General features: G+C 46.4%; 1 protein-coding gene across 1 annotated transcript in view; it reads left to right on the forward strand.

The window, feature by feature from the left end:
* LOC147905954 (alpha-mannosidase-like) overlaps positions 1–19,857 on the forward strand; it is a 155,532-nt gene that overhangs the window by 81,030 nt on the left and 54,645 nt on the right. The window contains exons 20-22 of the mRNA XM_087375840.1: positions 1,033–1,080; positions 1,214–1,333; positions 17,601–17,666. Coding sequence (XP_087231966.1) covers positions 1,033–1,080; positions 1,214–1,333; positions 17,601–17,666 — 234 coding nt within the window. The remainder of the gene's footprint in view (positions 1–1,032; positions 1,081–1,213; positions 1,334–17,600; positions 17,667–19,857) is intronic.

Consider the following 19,857-nt stretch of genomic DNA (forward strand, 5'->3'; position numbering starts at 1 on the left):
TGGGGGGGGATCTCTGTGACCAATCAAAAAGAAGCTCTAATTGTGGCGACGAATCGGTGGTAAACTTGAGGCACGACCAGGGAACTCGATGGGTGAAAGAAAGATATCCTTGAGCACAATACTTGTGGCTCCAAGAGAATTAAAAACCACATGAAAGGAACCTCACCCCAATAAATGAATATCTAAAAGGCAGGGGGTGAGGTTCGAATGTATGGCAGTAAGCAGCTAGTCCTAGCTTGGGTCTTGGAGGGGTGGGACCCAGAGATGTGAGCAAAGGGGGGGGTGGAGCTCTCGAATTCCACATCTTTTTGAACCTGCAGCAACTCATCTTTAGAGAATATGCATTGTATCACGGCCCTCAGAATGGACGAGGATTGGTCAAATGGGTAGCCATTTGTCAAAAGGACCATTCAAACAACATTAAGTTCCGTCTGTCAATTGAGAAAGAAGATTAGGAAAGGAGGAAGGGGAAAGGAAGCAGTGAGGGAAGGAGGCAGAAAGGGAAGGGTTGAGAAGGAGAGAGGCTGAGAGGGAGGGGCTGAGAGAGGAGAGGGGCTGAGGGGGAGGGGTAGGGAGAGGATAGGAGAGAGATGCTGAGAGGGGGAGAGAGGCTGAGGGGTAGGGGTAGGGATAGAAAATGGGCTGAGGTGGAGGGGTAGGGAGAGGAGAGGGGGGAGAGGCTGAGAGGGAAGGGTAGGGCGAGGAGAGGGGAGAGGAGGGGAGGGGAGGCTGTGGGGGCAGAAAACAAAAGCAGGGGGAATGTCTCTAGGCTTGGATACACACTTGAGCATAGATTTTAGGGGACATTGATACCATGGTAGAGAAAGTGGGATATGGTGGTGGATAAGGTAACCCTATTTTTTGGATGCTCAATGTTTGAAGCTATACTAGTTACGTGAATGACAGGTTGATAGCACATATTTTGGTATGTGCATACTTTAATGCTTGGTTAATTTGTTCCCAATATTGATTGCTATTTTTTGTGTACTGGATTTTTTTTAAAACAGATTTTTTTGTGTGTATTGGAATTAGGTGACTAGGTTGTACAAGGAGAAAGAACATGCAGAGATGGAATTTGTGGTAAAGACAATTTTATAATTCCATTTTTGTATCTTAGTTGTGTTTTGAAAGAACTAGGTTGATAGAATGCAATAAGTGTTGCATCCCTCCATTCCTTAGTATCTTTCATGGTTTGAAAGTATACAAAATACAGGTTGGTGCAGTTCCTATAGAAGATGCTATTGGAAAAGATGTGATTGTCCGCTTGGTCACTGATGTCAACAGCAAGAATGTGTTCTACACAGACTCAAATGGTCGGGATTTCATCAAAAGAGTAAGTCTATATCCTATGTTCAGGTCCAAGTTTTGCTCTCATAATATATTTCTATTTAAGTATACATATTTTATATTTTGCTGTTGCTACTTTGAGCGACCAACTCACCTATCCTTGCTTTTTCTGTGTTCCATTCTCTCCTTTACTTTAGATTGTTTTCAATGAAAAGACTCTTCTTAAATACCCAAGAGCAATGTTCATGGTGGAAATACATAATTTAGAGCATGAGAAACAAAACACCTAGAGTGGGCAAATAGCTGCTCATCAAAGAGAGCTAGAAAAGCACCAAGGTTGAGGCTGAAAGGGCCACCTCAACCCTGTTGTGCACTCTGAGAAAAAAGGGGAGCCACCCCAATTCTTGAGGAAGACAGTCCTCTTGCAAGAAGCCGCCAAGGAAGAGCCTTGCATGCTCACCCAAGTGATCATCAAATTGTGTGCAAGATCTGTCCAAATACTAGACAAAGTGGACGAAGGGGGGATCTGCGAGCCATCCAAGGCCTCTGCTCATCTGGATCCAAATATGCCGTGCTGTAATGCTCAACAGAATCTCCCAAAAAGTATTCACCAAGGCACATGTAGGATTGTAAGGAAAGCGGGGAATTGGGAAGAATCATACTTGTGAGAATGCAAATGGGTGCAATGCATGCATAATTTTGACGACGTTGATGGATGCAATGCATGCAAATTGGCGCTTCAATAGGGAAAAGCTCCCTGAGTACTTGTTTTTGTTTGATCTATATGCAAGTGAGAGATTGCGGATGAATGCAAGGTGCTAGAGAGAATGCTACGTGAGATTCACAACAACGAAGGGGGATAGTCCTTCATTAATCTCCCTCGAGATCATTCAAGTTCCATCTTCCCATTTAGACCTACCCTTAGCCTATGACCCATGCACCTGCCATTCAATGCACTCTAATGCACCCTGCAATTTCCTATTGTCTCTAGGACCTAAACACCTGGGAGCACATCCTTATTAATAAAATAAGTGTTACATGTCCAAATTTGGTGCTGTCTAAAGCAGTGGCTCTAGCTAAACAGGCCCTATCTACTTAGACGATCCACCGCATTAAGAACAACAGCAGTTGGTGTCCATCATAACTGCAAACACATGTCACCTTTAAATTGATGTATAATGTAATAATGTTCTAATGTCTATTAATGATAAAATTTCTCTTATCATGACAGGAACATCATCCAGAGAGCATGCCTTAACTATATTGCGTCAAACCAAAAAATCCCCAAGAAGAGAGTCATGCCTCTCATAAAGGGCTTGAGGCCCTGAAAGAGAGAGCTAAGCCACTGAACACAGATCATGAAGGAGGAAGGAACAAGATGTTGGAAAGGTCACCTCCCCATCTGTAAGCCCCCAAATGAGGAGAGCGTGGGGGAGGGAGACCTAGGGCAGGATGTGCCCAAAGAGAGAATACCTGGATGTGTGGATCTGGGACAGATCTGGAGCATTCATGGTTGGCGGGGTATCCCGAGGTACACAAGCCTACATGGAGAGCTATTGAGCGAGGTTTGTGGCCAGGTACATGGCCTGCAACATGCTCTGGATATGGCGCAATGAAGGCAGGTGTGCAGCAGCAGGGTCGGCGGCCTGTGTAGATAGGCTGATTGGACTGGGTATAGCCAGCCAGACAGGCCTGGTTATGGGCTGGCCAGTGGAATGCCCCCTGCATAAGCAAATAAGGCAGTACCCTGCCCTTTATACAGGGCTAGCAGGCTGGTCGGCTGGCCAATTGAAGTCGGCCAGCACACAGCCCCAAAAGGGCAGCCCACAGCCCCATAAATGGGGAGCTGTGGGGTCGGTTGATGGACAGACAAAGTCGGCCAGGAAGCCCCTTCAAGTCGGTCAGTTTTGAGCCCCTTTGGGGCCTATAAAAGGAGCCCTTTGGCAGGGCATTCAACATCCAACAGTTCAGCAAAAGCAGGAGCAGACAGGAGCAGCCAGGAGCCACTCCCTTGGGCCTCACACTGGGGGTGAAGGAGAGTTGAAGGTGAGCTGCAGGCTGAGTTCCTAGAGGCTGGACCTTGGCTGCCTTCTAGGGCAGCAAGGTGTTGTGATCACATTCTCTGGAGCAGCCCTCTGACAGCAGATAGGAGCAGCAAGAAGGCAAGCCTTGGACCTGTATTTAGGAGGTGAAGGTGACCTTGAAGGAGCTGCAGACTGGGCTTGAGTGGCAGCCCACCTAGGCTGGTTTCCAGACAGCAAGGTGGAGAGGATCGTTCTGGACGGAAAGTCTACAGATGTTCGAGGTGGAGCACGTGGACTCAAGTCTAGAGATAGCCGGCAGATAGGAGAAGGACCTTGTGGTTAGATCAGAGGACCACACCATTGGTGGGACTCTGGATCTCTCTCTTTTGTATTGTGTCCATAGTTTTGGACGGAAATATATGAGTTTTGGTGTCTTCTATATCTGGCTGGTTAATTGTCTATTGATGAGTCTGCACACCTATTTTATGCACATTAAGTAAAGAAGTTTGTGATTCCACATCCCACACGCACACTGTGTGAGCTCCTGGGCATTACTATAAGTCTTCCGCTGCGTGTACCCTTTGTTGGGCAATTTCTAAGATGGTATCAGAGCCCAAGTAGGAGGCTCATAGGTGTGGGAGCCTGAAGGCAGGGACCTTGCTGAAGGACGACCCTGATTTAGAAGCTCTTGGGAATGGACTTCCACGACTGGAGGATTGTGCCCTTGCGAGAAGGAGGGTGACTCAGGTTCAGTCAGGTGCATTAAAAGTTCGCGGTCCAAGTTATCTTGAGATGTACTTTTGTTGCAGACCTTGCCAAAGGAAGGACGGGTTGAAACAGACCCTCAGAGCATGGTGCCTGGAAGACTCCAGGTTGTTCACTCATTATGAGAGGGACAACAGGAAGATTGTGGAGGCTGGGTTGCTCGAATTCGAAGGCAGGAATGTGACGGAAGGGGTGGTGCCAGGAGGTGCTACCAGAGATGGACTTGTGTACCAGGATGGTGTGCGGAAGCGGAAGCGGACCTGGTGGAGCAGGAGCCACTGGATGAAAAGCCAGGAAAAGGTTTCGACATTGAAAAGTTCTAGAGGACTACGACCAAGGAGTTATTGGAGCATCTTCATCGACGTGTTGGCATTGGGCCTGGATGTGTCGGTGAGAGGGGGTGTTGGAAAGGTCACCTCCCCATCTGTAAGCCCGCAAATGAGGAGAGCGTGGGGGAGGGAGACCTAGGGCAGGATGTGCCCAAAGAGAGAATGCATGGATGTGTGGATCTGGGACAGATCTGGAGCATTCATGGCTGGCGGGGTATCCCGAGGTACACAAGCCTACATGGAGAGCTATTGAGCGAGGTTTGTGGGCAGGTACATGGCCTGCAACATGCTCTGGATATGGCGCAATGAAGGCACGTGTGCAGCAGCAGGTGGTTATGGGCTGGCCAGTGGAATGCCCGCTGCATAAGCAAATAAGGCAGTACCCTGCCCTTTATACAGGGCTAGCAGGCTGGTCGGCTGGCCAATCAAAGTCGGCCAGCACACAGCCCCAAAAGGGCAGCCCACAGCCCCATAAATGGGGAGCTGTGGGGTCAGTTGATGGACAGACAAAGTCGGCCAGGAACGGTCAGTTTTGAGCCCCTTTGGGGCCTATAAAAGGAGCCCTTTGGCAGGGCATTCAACATCCAACAGTTCAGCAAAAGCAGGAGCAGCCAGGACCCACTCACTTGGGCCTCACACTGGGGGTGAAGGAGAGTTGAAGGTGAGCTGCAGACTGAGTTTCTAGATGCTGGACCTTGTTTGTCTTCTAGGGCAGCAAGGTGTTGTGATCACATTCTCTGGAGCAGCCCTCTGACAGCAGACAGGAGCAGCAAGAAGGCAAGCCTTGGGCCTATACATAGGAGGTGAAGGTGACCCTGAAGGAGCTGCAAACTGGGCTTGAGTGGCAGCCCACCTAGGCTGGCTTCCAGACAGCGGATGGAAAGTCTATAGACGCTCGAGGTGGAGCACGCGGACTCAAGTCTAGAGATAGCCGGCAGATAGGAGAAGGACCTTGTGGTTAGATCAGAGGACCACACCATTGGTGGGACTCTGGATCTATCTCTTTTGTATTGTGTCCATAGTTTTGGACGGAAATATATGAGTTTTGGTGTCTTCTATATCTGGCTGGTTAATTGTCTATTGATGAGTCTGCACACCTATTTTATGCACATTAAGTAAAGAAGTTTGTGATTCCACATCCCACACGCACACTGTGTGAGCTCCTGGGCATTACTATAAGTCTTCTGCTGTGCGTACCCTCTGTTGGGTCATTTCTAACACAAAAATGCTTAAAAGACTAGCAATCCCCTTCTAGATAAACCTCACCTATCTACAAACCCATAGACAATGCTGAATAGACTCCTCAACAGCAAGGCAACTAGGGTAAGTGGGGGCCGCTTCGAACCTAGACCTCCATTAGTTCATTGTAATAGAAAGGATGATTTTTCTATTCTCGAGGGATTTCCAGAGTCTCTTACAAAAAGATTTTTGCAAGTCAGCAAAAATCTGAAAATTTTGCCCAATGAGGAGCTTTGGTGGGCTTCCAACCCTTAAGGCTGAGCTCAAATTTCTAAATATGTAGCGAAATAAAGGGAGGCTCTTATCTTGGTTCCCTGCATCAATCCACTCCCACCCCCTAGGGTCCCATTGCAAGTGCTTATCTTACCGACAGCCATCTATCTTTATTTAAAAAAATTTGAGTTACATCGACGACACTTAGATTTGATTTAGTCATTCGAGTTCGTATCCATTCTTGCATAGAAAACATGTATGTCTGCCATCTTGAATGACCATGGAGATGAATGAGGGAAGAAGAGAGGTTGAAGAGGAGCTTCTCATCAGCACATTAAGTAGATACAAGAGAAAAACAACAAAGCTAAAACTAGAGCAATGAGGTGTAGGCTTGCATGTCCCCTTTGGCATCTTTGATTTCTTTGAAGTGCCTTGTCATTTCTTACAAGGGTGTTCGGTTTGGCATTTTTCTCTCCTTGATTCTCAGTGTTGGACGGGAACAAAGCAAGATTCTTTTGCCAAGGACTCAACCACACAATTTGAAATCCTTGAATATGTTTTCTTTTTCCGAAAAAGAGAATTCTATGAAGTATGAAAAAAATCCGCAAGAGCAAGGACGAAGCGGAAGTACATCATGCATGGCATGAACAAAAAGACCATTCAAAGTAGGCTAATAGAAAATCTCAATGCAAACTGGAAAGAAACCAAGGGAGAGGCTGAAAGTGCCATCTCAATCTTGCTATAGACTTCGAGAAGAAGAGAGAGCCCAGTTCATGAAAAAAGGAGAAGGCATAAATGTGCTCAATAGTCTAGCCCCCCTTCCAAACGATCCTCGCCTATCTGTAGGCTCATAAGCAATGCTGAATAGTCTCATCAATAGCGAGGCAACGAGTATATGTGGAATCTGCCTCAAACCTCGATCTCTACTAGCTCACCACAATCATAGAAAGCCAAAAGAAAAGAGTGATTTTTTTAGTCTTGAGGGATATTTGGAGTCTCTTCCAAAAGGATTTCTGCAGATCAGTAGAAATCTGAAAATTCTCCCTATGAGGAGCTCTAGTACGATTCCTTTTTTTCCAAGAAATAGACTTCTATTAAGGATGAACAAAAATTGTGAGAGCTAGCTCAAAGCGGAAATACAACAGGCAGAGCATGAAATAAGGTCTCAAGATGCCCAAAAAAACTCCTCAAAAGGAGGTAGAAAATCCAAGGTTGAGGCTGTGAAATGACCATCACAACCTTGTAGAGGACTTTGAGAAGAAAGGGGACCCTCTCCATTCCTTAAGGATAGTAACCCTCCTAGCAAAGGCCACTTGGAAAGACCCCTGCATGCTCATCCAAGTGGTCATCAATGTATGTATAGCATCTATCCAAATGCTGGCCAAAGTATGAGAGAGAGGGGTGGACCAAGGAATAGTCCAAGGCCTCTGTGCATCTAGCTCTCTAGATATGCCACGCTGAAATGCTTGTCAGAATCTTCCAAGAGGAATTCACAGAAACATGTACCACTCTAAAAGGTAAGGTTGGAACATCATCCAGAGGGCATGACTCAACGAAGTGTTGCGCTGATGAAGAGTCATGCCTCTTGTAAAATACCAGAGGATCTGAAAGGGAAAGATTGAACCCAAGGTCATGAAGAAAGGATGGCCTGTCTACAATCCCATAAGCAATGCTGAACTGATTCCATCGCTAAGTGGCAACGAGGACATGTAGAGTCAGCCCCAAACCTGGATCTCCGTAGGTTCACTGCAATCCTACCAAAAGCATAAAGTGAATTTTCTATTCCTGTGGGATTTCCAGAGTCTCTTCCAAAAGATTTTGTGCAAATCAGAAGAAATCTAAAAATTCTCCCAAAGAGGAGCTCTGGAGGGTCTTCAGCCTATGCAATTGATCCTTGAAACCTTCTGGCATTACTTTAGAGTGTAACGAAAGAAGGAGAGGCTCTTCTCTCGATGCCATTCATCAATCCATTCCCACTCCCTGGCTGCCAATGCAAATAATTTATTGGGACTCCACCATAGAGCCACAATCTCCATGAACCCAAGGCCAAGATAAGTGGGTCAGGGTCTAGATACCATTGAGAATTTGAGCCATGCTCTACAAAACCAATGACCCTAATAGGCTGGTCCCCTCCTGTGTAAGGGTGAGAAAACCAACCTTATGTCTCCCGATCAAAAGAATGGCCCATTGAGCTCTAGAGGGAATGATGATACTATGTCCAGCCACTAGGGGGAGAATAGAATCTGAAACTGAAATGCATGTTCCACCCCTAGTGCCCAAGGTAGGTGACCAAAACGTGCGACCTGAAACCAATTTACCTGATACAGCACAACTGTGTCATCCAGCTTGTGTTCCTGAATAAAAAGAATGTCAATGGAGCCCCCTATAACACTTGGATGGAGCTGAATACGGATAAGCTTCCTACTCCGGCGATGTGGTATACCACCGAGGCCTTGTATGTTCCAAGTAACAATCCTCATCGGTGGGAGAAGTAGCATGGAACATTTACCCAACCTAGTGGCGGAAACAAACCCTTTGATGGGGGAAGACAACCTGCTCGAAGAGCGAGGAAGAGAACCAAGCGGAGTAAAATTTATGGGGTGAAAGAACTCGTCCACTTGAAAAGGAAGCCACCCTGGGATGAAAAGGAATAACAACCACTGTTAATAGGTGGAGGGCACAAACTTCTCATCAGAAAAGTCTGCTAGATCTTCCAGGCCAAAAAGAAGTTCTTGAAGATCAGGCCTAGCATAGGTACGTAAGATGCATGTAGTCGAAACAAGAGAGACAGTGTGCACAACCCCCTTCTCTCTATCTATGACAAAGGACACGGACGAAGGATGAGCTTGCTCGGAAGAACCCTGACCACAAATATCTGCAATAGGTTTAAGGAGAGGAGCTGCAATCACGGCATCGTCTAGAGCATCATCTCGAGTAAGCAGGGCTTAACCTTAGGTATCACTGTGGTCGAAGCTTGAAGTACCACTGTGGTCGTAGCCTAAGGGGAATCATGAGAGTCACTAGCCACAACCAGAATGGGAATGTATGAATCCCCTATCGTGTGGCTGGGTTCGGGATATGTGAGGGCCCCTCCTGAGCTGTTGGCGGTGGAGATGCATGGACACCAAGTAGAAATTAACGGGAGACGATTGGAGCAATGGGTGCGGGCTGAGTGGCACATGTATGAGGCGGTGCCGGAGGAACACTCTGAGAAGGAATAGTATGAGGACGCCATGGAGGTCACAGAGGAGTTGCAACAGAAGGCTTTTTGGGCCTCTTTTTCTTTCTCGGTCAATCCCTAGCAAAATGCCCAAAGGTCCTATAGATCCTACATAGGTTCGGTCTACCCGTAATCTCGACTCTCTGCTGAAAGAAAGAACCATTAGGGCGCTGGAGCATGATATGATCATTGGATAAGATAGGGTCATCAACGACAACCCTAACGCCAGGAACCCCATCTGATTTGACCGCTTCTACTGTGCTGAAGAGGGTAAATTAGGGTGGGGGGATCTCAATGACAATTCCAAACCGCTCTCCAATCAAAGCGAGCAGCTGATAGTAAACCTGAGGAAGGCCGGGGAACCTGATGAAGAGTGAAGTGTCGTGACTATCCTCTTCTACTAGGAAAAAACCCAGCTTGAAATGAGCCAAAAGATCTTCTTATAATCCAACTGCAATGATTTGGCTTTGAGAACCATGCCCGCAGTGTCACGATCTGTGACGTATTCCTTTCTCTATTTCTAGACTTATGGATGGTTTGATGAATGGACACTTGTGAAAGGGTATGCCCTTTCGACGGGACACTTGCCCTTTCGACGGGACACTTCCTAATGAGGCATAACCCTTCACAAGAGACATTCTAATGAAGAGACATTCCTATTGTAATGTACCCTCTCATCAAGGGTCACACCCTTCACAAGGGGTACACACCTCTTCATGCACATACCCTTTGGAGTACACACCTTTTCATGTGTGACTCTTCACTCTTTATATAAGAGAGGCCCAATTGTATGGATGACAACAACATCCACCCTACAGATATTCAAGCAATACAATTATTCCTTGTTCTCTGCTATCTCAGTCTCTTTTCTGTTCCTTAGCACATTTCTAAATATAGTAAATCTAGGATTTCTTACAGTGGTATCAGAGCAAAATTCGCTCCTGCCTGTAGGAAATGCCCCCCACCTTCTAGCGTTGATCTGATACATCTTTTCCGCTAGAAGGACATCCGTGCACATTGTGCATGGAAGAGATGGAGAGGATGAGGGTAAAATTTTTAAACGCCTACCTGGCCTAAAGTCATCCTGGCCTCTCCATCTCCTTCACATCACAAGTTGATGTGAATGGACACGACAAAAATCATGTCTTTTCAGGTGCTTGGGCTGTCCCAAAACCAAGGGACGCACCTTTTCCACCATGGGACACACCCTTTGGTGACGAGTCTCGACTCCTCACTCATGGGACATACCCCATCGTGGACAGAAGGACTTACCTATTCATGCAGGGTCACACCCCTTTTAACAATAGGGACATATCCCTTCATGAACAGGTGCACCTATTCCAAGGGTCACACCCCTTCGAATAGGCACACCTTCTAGGCCCCAAGTACCTACAAAAGGGTACCTAGAGGGGTAAAAAAGGGAAAAAAATAAACCCATCCCCTACCCCTAGGTTTACCCTAGCTACCTAGGGTTAACTAAACCCCCCATTTAATTTTTGGGGCAACTAACCCATTAGGCAGCCCAACGAAAAGTCGCCCCTTCTCCAACGAAAAACTGCTACTATCGGAATTTCTGGCAGCCTGTGCAGCACCTGCGTCAGCCCGTACGGATTTCCGTACCATCTGCGTCGGCCAGCCATCAGTCTGCCGTACAGCCTGCACAAGCCTAGCCGTACCTTCTGCGCAAGCCTGCCGTACCATCTGCGCCAGCCCGTACGGATTTCCGTACCATCTGCGTCAGCCGTACGGCGAGCCATCAGTCTGCCGTACAGATTTCCTTCCCTGCAGCCAGCCGTTGCGTCCATTCGTACACAGCCTGCGCACGCCCTGCAGCCTTGCCCCTGCCGTACAAACCTGTGCAATTTCCTGCAACCTGCCACAGCCTGCGCCATTCGGTACGACCAGCCCTGCACACAGTCTCCTTGGCCTCGCCAGCCCCCCCCTCCTGCGCAGTCCTTTGACCCGCCAGGTTCCTTCGCTACTGCCTTTTCCTGCACAGTCCAGCCCCCAGCCCCTTGTTTCGCCATTTATTGGGTCCTGCCAAATTAGCACCAGTTGCAGCTCCTCGCGCGATGAAGACAGCCTGTTGACAGCCCGGACCAGACAAGTATCGAGCGCTCCTCGCAAACCATTGCACCATGGATCTCCGGACACCGACTTGCAGCCTTCTTCTATGCAATAACTTGGCAGATTAAAGTATTGCCAGGTGGAGTCTTTCCAATCTGCTTTTTAAGGATTCTCTTTAACAAATTACAGCAAATGAAAGAATCCACATTAAAGCATGGAAACCCCTGGTAATTCACCCGGCATTTCAAGGAAACCTCAGGCATCAGCTACCACACAATATCGTGTTCAAATTGCACAGCCAGCCTTTGCATCTTAGGTCTTCTATGTCACGTGCCCTCCTAGTGACTTGGACCACATCCTCTACCTTCTGCGTGAGGCACCTCAGTTACATGATTTCCTCAGCACAGTACAGGTTGTGTTCCACAAGACACGAAGATACCCAGAACACGATATTCCTCAGGAGTTTGCTGTTCATTTTTGGAGAGAATTTTACCCCTCACCTTCGGCATCTCCAGGGTACTCTCCACCTCCTTCAGCTCCCAGATATCCTCCTCTACAGGTTGTACCTTCTCCAAGTCAGTATTTACACTCTGAAGGCACTCCCTCTCCTGGATATCCTCCACTTCCGACAGCAGCTCCTTATCCCTTTTCAGATCCGTGGACTCTGCTACCTACCCCTGTCCTATCACGAGCAGTAACACCACTTTCAGCATCACCAATATTACCTCAGACAGGACCTCCCTTACCAGATTTCCACGGGTGGTTCCATCCTGCCTCGCCTGCCCCCTCCAACATGAGCAACCTCAGGGAGCAGCCCGAATCCTCTTCCAGGAATGGTACAAACTAGAGCGCAAGTTCGCGCTTTTCTCACAGGGATCTCTGACATGTCGCACCGCTCGCGTGAAGCCTCTCCAGAGATTAAAGAATCAAGTCCCAAAAAGACCCCTGAAGTCAACGTCCAAGGCGAATCACTATTGCAACTTCAAATATCTCAGCTTCAGGACAGCATCTCCGACTTGGTTCAGAAAGTTCAACAACTTCAAGATTCTCGAAGTCCCGCACATACAGAGGATGACGTGACGCAACCAGACGACGATGCAGACTCTTTCCCACCAGAGGTAGAAAACACTGAACTACGTGCCCTCTACCGATTACTTCAAGCTTCCAAAACTAAAAGACTTGACGTCAAACTTCCGGAAGCCTACACTGGTCAACGCAATCGCCGAATAGTTGACCAATGGCTCGCTAAAATGCGCATGTATTTTGACACTGTTGACCTCACTGAAGGCAAAAAGATCGCCTTGGCAGCCTCCCTCCTGAAGGATACAGCTTTTCTACGGTGGCAAAGATGCTTAAAGGACGGAAAAAGTGTGTTAACATGGGAACGTTTTGAACACGTGCTCCGTAAGCAGTTTGTACTTGCCAATGCGGACTTCCAAGCACGTTCAAAACTCCGACAGTTGGAGCAAACGGGTTCCCTGTCTTCCTATATCTCTCAGTTCACCACATTGGTGCTGGAGATTGATGGTTTAACTGAGGATGATCGCCTTCATGCCTTCATCTCAGGCCTAAATCTCTCGTTACGCATTGATGTTCTTAAAGCAAACATCACCACCACAGATGGCGCTATTGCTTACGCAGAGCGCATTACAGATTTCCAAAACACAGGGAAGCAGAGTGCTAATCGCACACAGAACTCTACTATGGCCAAAGGTGCTCGCTCTCAAGATCATACCAGGTTTCGAAAAAACTCTGGTAATCAAGGTCAGCGAGAATATCAAGATCCCCAGAAGCCTCCGAAATCATATGCTGGATTCCAACAGAAGCACTCCCCCAAGGATCGCGCTTCTTCTTCTTCACAAAGTCATTACCGACATCCCCAACCTAAAGGTGCGGCCACTGACAAGAAGAACAGCTCCAGCACAAAAGGACTTTGTACCATCTGTACAGGCGACCATAGATGGTTCGATTGTCCCAAGCGACCAAAGCAAAATTCTAATATGAAACCTAGCACTTCCCAAAAAGAAGATGCTACCTCAGCACAAGACAAGAAAGGCAAAGCTGTTCGAATGGCGAATACCATCCACCTGAGCCTTGCCAGCAACCCCGAATCTTCCCTGGTGGCCACTCAAGTACTTTGCGTTCAAGGATCGATTCGTGGAACAACGGTCACCATCCTCATCGACAGTGGCTGTTCTCATAATTTCCTAGCCAGTTGATAAACTTCGGTTGACCACCAGTCCTAGTCTCATGGACTATCAGATTGAACTCGCAAATGGAACTACTTTCTTGTGCAACACCAGGATCAAAAACTTGTCTTTTCGCATCCAACATTATACAGACAAGTTGAACTTCGACATCATGCCTCTTTCTCGGTACGATGTCATACTCGGACAACAGTGGCTATACGATTATGATCCATCAATCAGCTTTCGCAGCCATACTATCCAATTTGTCCACCAGGGAAAACTTATTGAGCCGAACAAAGTATGGACACTATGAATGTTTGGTCATGCCTTTTGGGTCAAACAATGCCCCGGCCACATTCATGACATTAATGAACGACATCTTCAGGCCTTTCCTCGATAAGTTCGTCATCGTTTACCTCGATGACATCCTCGTTTTCAGTAGATCCCTACTTGAGCACAAACAACATCTTCACCAAGTTTTTGAAGTTCTCCGCGCAAATTCTCTCTACATCAACATTGAGAAGAGTGAGTTCTTCAAGACCCAACTTGAATATTTGGGACATGTTATTTCAGCTCAAGGCATCTCTGTGGATCCCAAGAAGGTCCAGGTAATCAGAAACTGGCCTACTCCTAAGAATGTTCATGATGTCCGCTCTTTTCTCGGATTGGCAAACTTCTACCATACAAAGGTCTATCAGTTTTCCGAAATCGCAGCTCCTATGTCCGAATTATTGAAAAGCACAGCAGTTTTTCAGTGGCTTCCCGAAATAGAGTATAGTTTTCAACAACTCAAGCAAGCACTCACTACCACACCAATTATGGCTATTGCTGACCCCAACCTTCCATTTGAGGTCATGACCGACGCTTCCGACATCGCTACAGGAGCAGTCTTGATGCAAGAAGGCAGAGTTATATCCAAACCCGATATCCGGTCTATGATAAGGAGTTTCTTGCTGTTGTACATGCTTATCGCTCTTGGAAACATTATCTCATGGGAGCCGACTCTGTGGTCAAAACAGACCATCACTCTTTGAAGTACATCTTTACTCAGCCAGTCATGAATGCTCGACAAGCACGCTGGGTTGAGTTTCTGGCCAACTTTCACATGACCATTGAGTACATACCAGGACTACGCAATGTAGCTGTAGATGCTCTCAGCAGGTTACCTCTAGCATCAGCCATGGTAATCTCTACATTATCTGTGGATGTTCTGAATTCATTCAAAGGAAAGTATTTCAATGATAAAGACTTTGGCACAGCAGTACAGGTTCTTTCAAAAGATCAACCTTCGACTTCCGAACAAAAGATTTTCTCATCCTATTCTTATACGGACGACCTTCTGTATTATCAAGATCGCATCTGTGTACCACATGACAAGGATGTTCGACGTCTTTTGTTAAAAGAGCATCATGTAGTTCCTTATGCTGCCCATCCAGGCATCAATAAGACTTATCGGTTACTCAGTGCAACATACTACTGGCCTCAGATGAAAAGCGATGTCATCAAAATGGTTACATCTTGCTTATCTTGTCAACAAATGAAAGCAAGCCGACGACTTCCAATAGGACTTCTTCAGCCTCTTCCAGTTCCAACTGAAAGGTGGGAAAGTATTTCCATGGATTTCATTACAACACTGCCACGATCTTCCCGAGGTAATACTCAGATTATGGTAATTGTTGATCGATTGTCCAAAATGGCACACTTTGTTGCTTGCAAAAGCAGTGCACAGGCTCCGGACATAGCCAAACTCTTCATAGAACACATTTTTCGACACCATGGATTACCCAAGAATATCATATCTGACAGAGATCCTAAGTTTACCAGTCACTTTTGGATTTCACTGTTCGACTCTTTGGGTACTACTCTACTGTTCAGTTCAGCCTACCACCCAGAATCAGATGGCCAGACTGAAAGAGTCAACCAAGTTCTGGAAGAAATGCTTCGACATTATGTTCAGTCATGCCTAGCAGCTTGGGAAGAGTATCTACCACTCCTTGAGTTTGCTTATAATAACTCTTTCCATAGCGCCATCAGCATGACTCCATTCCAAGCAGCTTATGGACACACTCCTATTGTACCCACAAATTTTGTACTTCAACATCGAGTGGCCCTAGCTGATCAACTGCTTCAAGAAATGCAAGACATTCTACTGCAAGTCAGGGATCATATGCGAAAAGTGCAAGAGCGGTATCAACGGTCTGCCAACAAACATAGACGTCACCTGGAATTTAACACTGGTGACATGGTGCTATTATTTGTAGCCCCGCATCGCTATAAGACGGTTAAGTCTGTGTTTCCTAAGTTGCGACCCAAATACTATAGACCTTTCCGGATTGTCAAGAAAAATTCACCTTTAAGTTACAAATTGGAATTACCACCATCATGGGGTAAAATCCATCCAACATTTCATATTTCTTGGCTAAAGACGTACATTCCAGGCGATGAATCAGTTCCTCCTGCAGGTGATTATGTCCCAGAAATCGAAGACGATTATGTTCTCCTTATTCCTGAGCGTATTCTGGACCATCGACAGCGAGAGACTCGACATCGACTTATCACGGAATTCCTTGTTCTTTGGCGAGATCTGGACGACTCCGATGCTACTTGGCAGTTTGATGAAGACTTACAGCAGTACCCTGACCTTTTACAGCAGTATTTTCAGAATCTACCGTGATATTTTCTACATCATCTCATTATCTCCACCAGGGTCTTCTTTTGAGTGGGAGGGGATGTCACGATCTGTGACGTATTCCTTTCTCTATTTCTAGACTTATGGATGGTTTGATGAATGGACACTTGTGGAAGGGTATGCCCTTTCGACGGGACACTTGCCCTTTTGACGGGACACTTCCTAGTGAGGCATAACCCTTCACAAGAGACATTCTAATGAAGAGACATTCCTATTGTAATGTACCCTCTCATCAAGGGTCACACCCTTCACAAGGGGTACACACCTCTTCATGCACATACCCTTTGGAGTACACACCTTTTCATATGTGACTCTTCACTCTCTATATAAGAGAGGCCCAATTGTATGGATGACAACAACATCCACCCTACAGATATTCAAGCAATACAATTATTCCTTGTTCTCTGCTATCTCAGTCTCTTTTCTGTTCCTTAGCACATTTCTAAATATAGTAAATCTAGGATTTCTTACACGCAGCCTGTGGAGAATTAAAGAACACCTAGAATAACCCTCGTTTCTATAAACGAACATCTTTAAGGTGTGGGGCGAGGTTAAAGGGTAAGGCGTGGGGCGAAGTCTTCAAGGGTGAGAACCATAGTTGCGAGCAAAAAGAGTGGTGGAAGACTCCGATTCCACGTCTTTCTAAAGATGCAACAGCTCACCTTTTGAAAATGTGCATGTTCTAGTGGCTGATGGAGGCCGACTCAAATAGAATTTCGAGCTATCCATATCGAAAGGCTGAAAGAGAGAAAAAGGGAGAGAGAGGAGTTGAGACGAGGGCTGAGAAGAAGGCGCTTGATTGGCTTGTGTTGTTGCCATTGGCGGATGTTGTTCAGGTCAGTCCTGGTAGTCTACTTACTCGCTTTTGCTTCTGCCTACGTCATCCTATTGCATGTTGACTTTTTGAACTTTTTATGCACGTGTGAGTGTTAGTAGACCCGATTGGCCGCATTTGCTGCACTGTGCGCTATGCCTTGTTGTCTATGAGTCGTGCTGTTTTCGGCGGGTCTATTGCATAGTTTGCCATGTCAGCAGCTTTGACCTCTGTCTGCGTTCTGTATGCTGATTCTTATAGTCTGTCCGCCTCTTTCAAAAACTGGTGAAGCTGTGTATTGAGGGTTCCCCAACCCTTATCCACCTAGCCACTCCACGAGACCTCATCTCCTTAAAAGGATCCGGTGTATTGGAGGTCTTCCCCATCAAGGCTTCATAGACATTGGTCCACCCACTTCATATGTGGGATTAAGCCCTTGTACGCATTTGCCACTTGTTGGTCCTAGGTGAGGTTCTATTGTTTAGTCATCTCCCTTCACTTGCACCTTCATGCACTTATGATTGTGCACATTCTAAGACGGGGTGCCACTTTTTGTAGAAGAAGCTACCTTCACGCAGTTGCTTTTAATTATTAAATCTCTTTGCAATTTGTGTATAATGTTCTTGTTTCTTGTAAAGACTGAAAATCATAGATAAGCATTACATTATTTCTTTCCTTTTTGCTCATACCCTTGTAATCAGCACAATATAGCTATTGTAATTTTATATGGATTGATTACTAATCATTGCATTATACCTTTGTAGGTGAGGGACTATAGAACAGATTGGGATTTAGAAGTTCATGAGCCAGTGGCTGGTAATTATTATCCTGTAAGTATTAAGAGGGTCTAGGTTTGGCATGGACATTGGTTTTTTTTCACTACATCATAAAGAAGGGAGCACTTTTCATTCTATTTTTGAAGCAATATAAAGAAAATATTTCAAGAAGAAATAAGAGATGTCCTTGTAGAAACTATAAAGGTGTAACCATAGTAGGAGAGAGAGAGAGAGAGAGAGAGAGAGAGAGAGAAAGAAAGAAAGAAATTTTATTAGAGTCTTCGGAAGACCGATGGGTCTATGAGACTGGAAGAAAACATGATACAAATCATAGTAAGGGTGGAGCTACTGAAACGAGCATCATCACCCGTGATGAATCCTTAAGTCTGATCATACATAATCAAATACATCTGGGTGTAACAATGAAAAGAAAAAGACTAGAGCGGAGCGAAATCCTTCGTATGTCATGTCACCCTGGCTGGTGCATAGCCGATGATGGGACGCTGGTGCCCGTCAAGGGGTGCCGTGCGTCCCGGTCTCCGAGACGAGGCTCGACGCAAGACCAGAGCCACCGTGACTCCCGTGGGACGTATCCCGGGTCTAAACAATGACGGGAGGTCCCCCAGAGTGATCTGTGTGTCCCCTCGATGTCTCGTGTGTCGTGCTGCGGTCGTCGGGTCGGGGTCTTTGTCACGTCTGCGGCTAGAGATTGGACGATCAATGTCACTCGATGGGAAGAACTTTGTGATCCTGCTGTGAGAGATGTCTGATGATGTGGCCAAGCCCCATCGCCTGAGTAAGTACTCTCTGTGTCGGACCCCCTCGTGAATGAAGGCCACGAGGCATCTCTGATCTGGGTAGGCGAGGAATCTAGAAAGGAGCCCGGAGTCGTCTTTGAAGAGGCAATGGTAGTCCTTGGATCTCGTAGTACACTGGGCACTTGAAAACAAAATGCTCCTCCTACTCAACCTCCTGACAGTCGCACAATATGCATAAGCGATGCTCCCTAGGAATCCCCTCTGCTCTGCCGCTCTCTATGCGGAGGCGGTGTGATGATACCCGAAACTGTCCAATGGAGATCCGTAGTGAGTGAGGCATATGAAGCTTAGTGTACCCCAGTGGTGTGATGAATCCCTCCTCCGAAATATGAAGACTGTAATCTCTGTAGAAACTCAACTTCATTGGAAGCTCCCTTGGCTCCAACTAGGTCCTAAACGTGTGTAGCTGCAGGAGATCCTCTCGAATGACCTGGTTGGTGCGTGGCCCGATCGGGATGGTGGGTGGGAGTACTGGAGGGGCATCTAAACTGTACTGAAAAGGAGAGAAGGAGAAGAAGAAGAAGAAGAAGAATATATTATCGTCCTCTGAAGACCAAAACCGGCCTATGGGACCTGGGCAATACAATATCACAAGTACATGAAAGCTCCTCCCGAAGATGGGAGGGTGGAAAGAGAAACCACCTTCTAGGATTCAGGTGGATTCCTATGCTTGAAGAGCTTATACACAAATGTTCCTAAAGCTGAAGGTGACCCTTTATGCAGCAAATCAGCGAGTTTGTTATGTCCCTCAAGGAGGTGATTGAACTCTTCCCTAATGTGTGCATAGTGAGGGCATATCATTACCATGTGTTCTTCTGTTTCAACCATACCTTGATCACATAGTTGGCATATTCTACTCTCCCTTGGCATCTTTTTCCATCCCCCTGTTTCTATTTGCAGCTGGTGTGATCGGGTGCGAAGTGAGGCTAAAGCCCTCCGTTTATGCACTGCTATAGAAGTACATATGTACTTCTACGTTGTTGTCTCCCTTCCTGTATAAATTGACCAATATTCGGGGTTGATATATGTGCGATAGTACTCAAATTTATCTTTGTTTTCTGCTGTTTGCCATTTCCTGTGTAGTGCGATAGAGAGAGAGAGAGAGAGAGAGAGAGAGAGAGAGAGAGAGAGAGAGAGATCTTTACTAATGTCTGCAAAAGGCCAAAAAAGCCTATGAGACCTAAGTCAGCTAGAAGTACACCTTTCTTGGGAGAAACTACAAGTATTCACACCCCCAAAACAAAAGATAAAACAAGTACTAGCCAACCTAGGAATGACATGTTGAGATTCCATGTGTCAAGAGTAGTTCCTATCATATCCTAACATCTATCATGAGTACGTTGAGCTCTATGTGGACCTAATGGAGGGTCCTAGTGTCTCTACAGCATGTCTAAGATCAGTTGTTGCTGTCCTAGACTCCTCTCTAT

The sequence above is a fragment of the Dipteris shenzhenensis genome, chromosome 1 (assembly GCF_047967505.1).
Source record: "Dipteris shenzhenensis isolate YYH24624 ecotype China chromosome 1, Dip_SZ_1.0, whole genome shotgun sequence".
NCBI lineage: Eukaryota > Viridiplantae > Streptophyta > Polypodiopsida > Gleicheniales > Dipteridaceae > Dipteris > Dipteris shenzhenensis.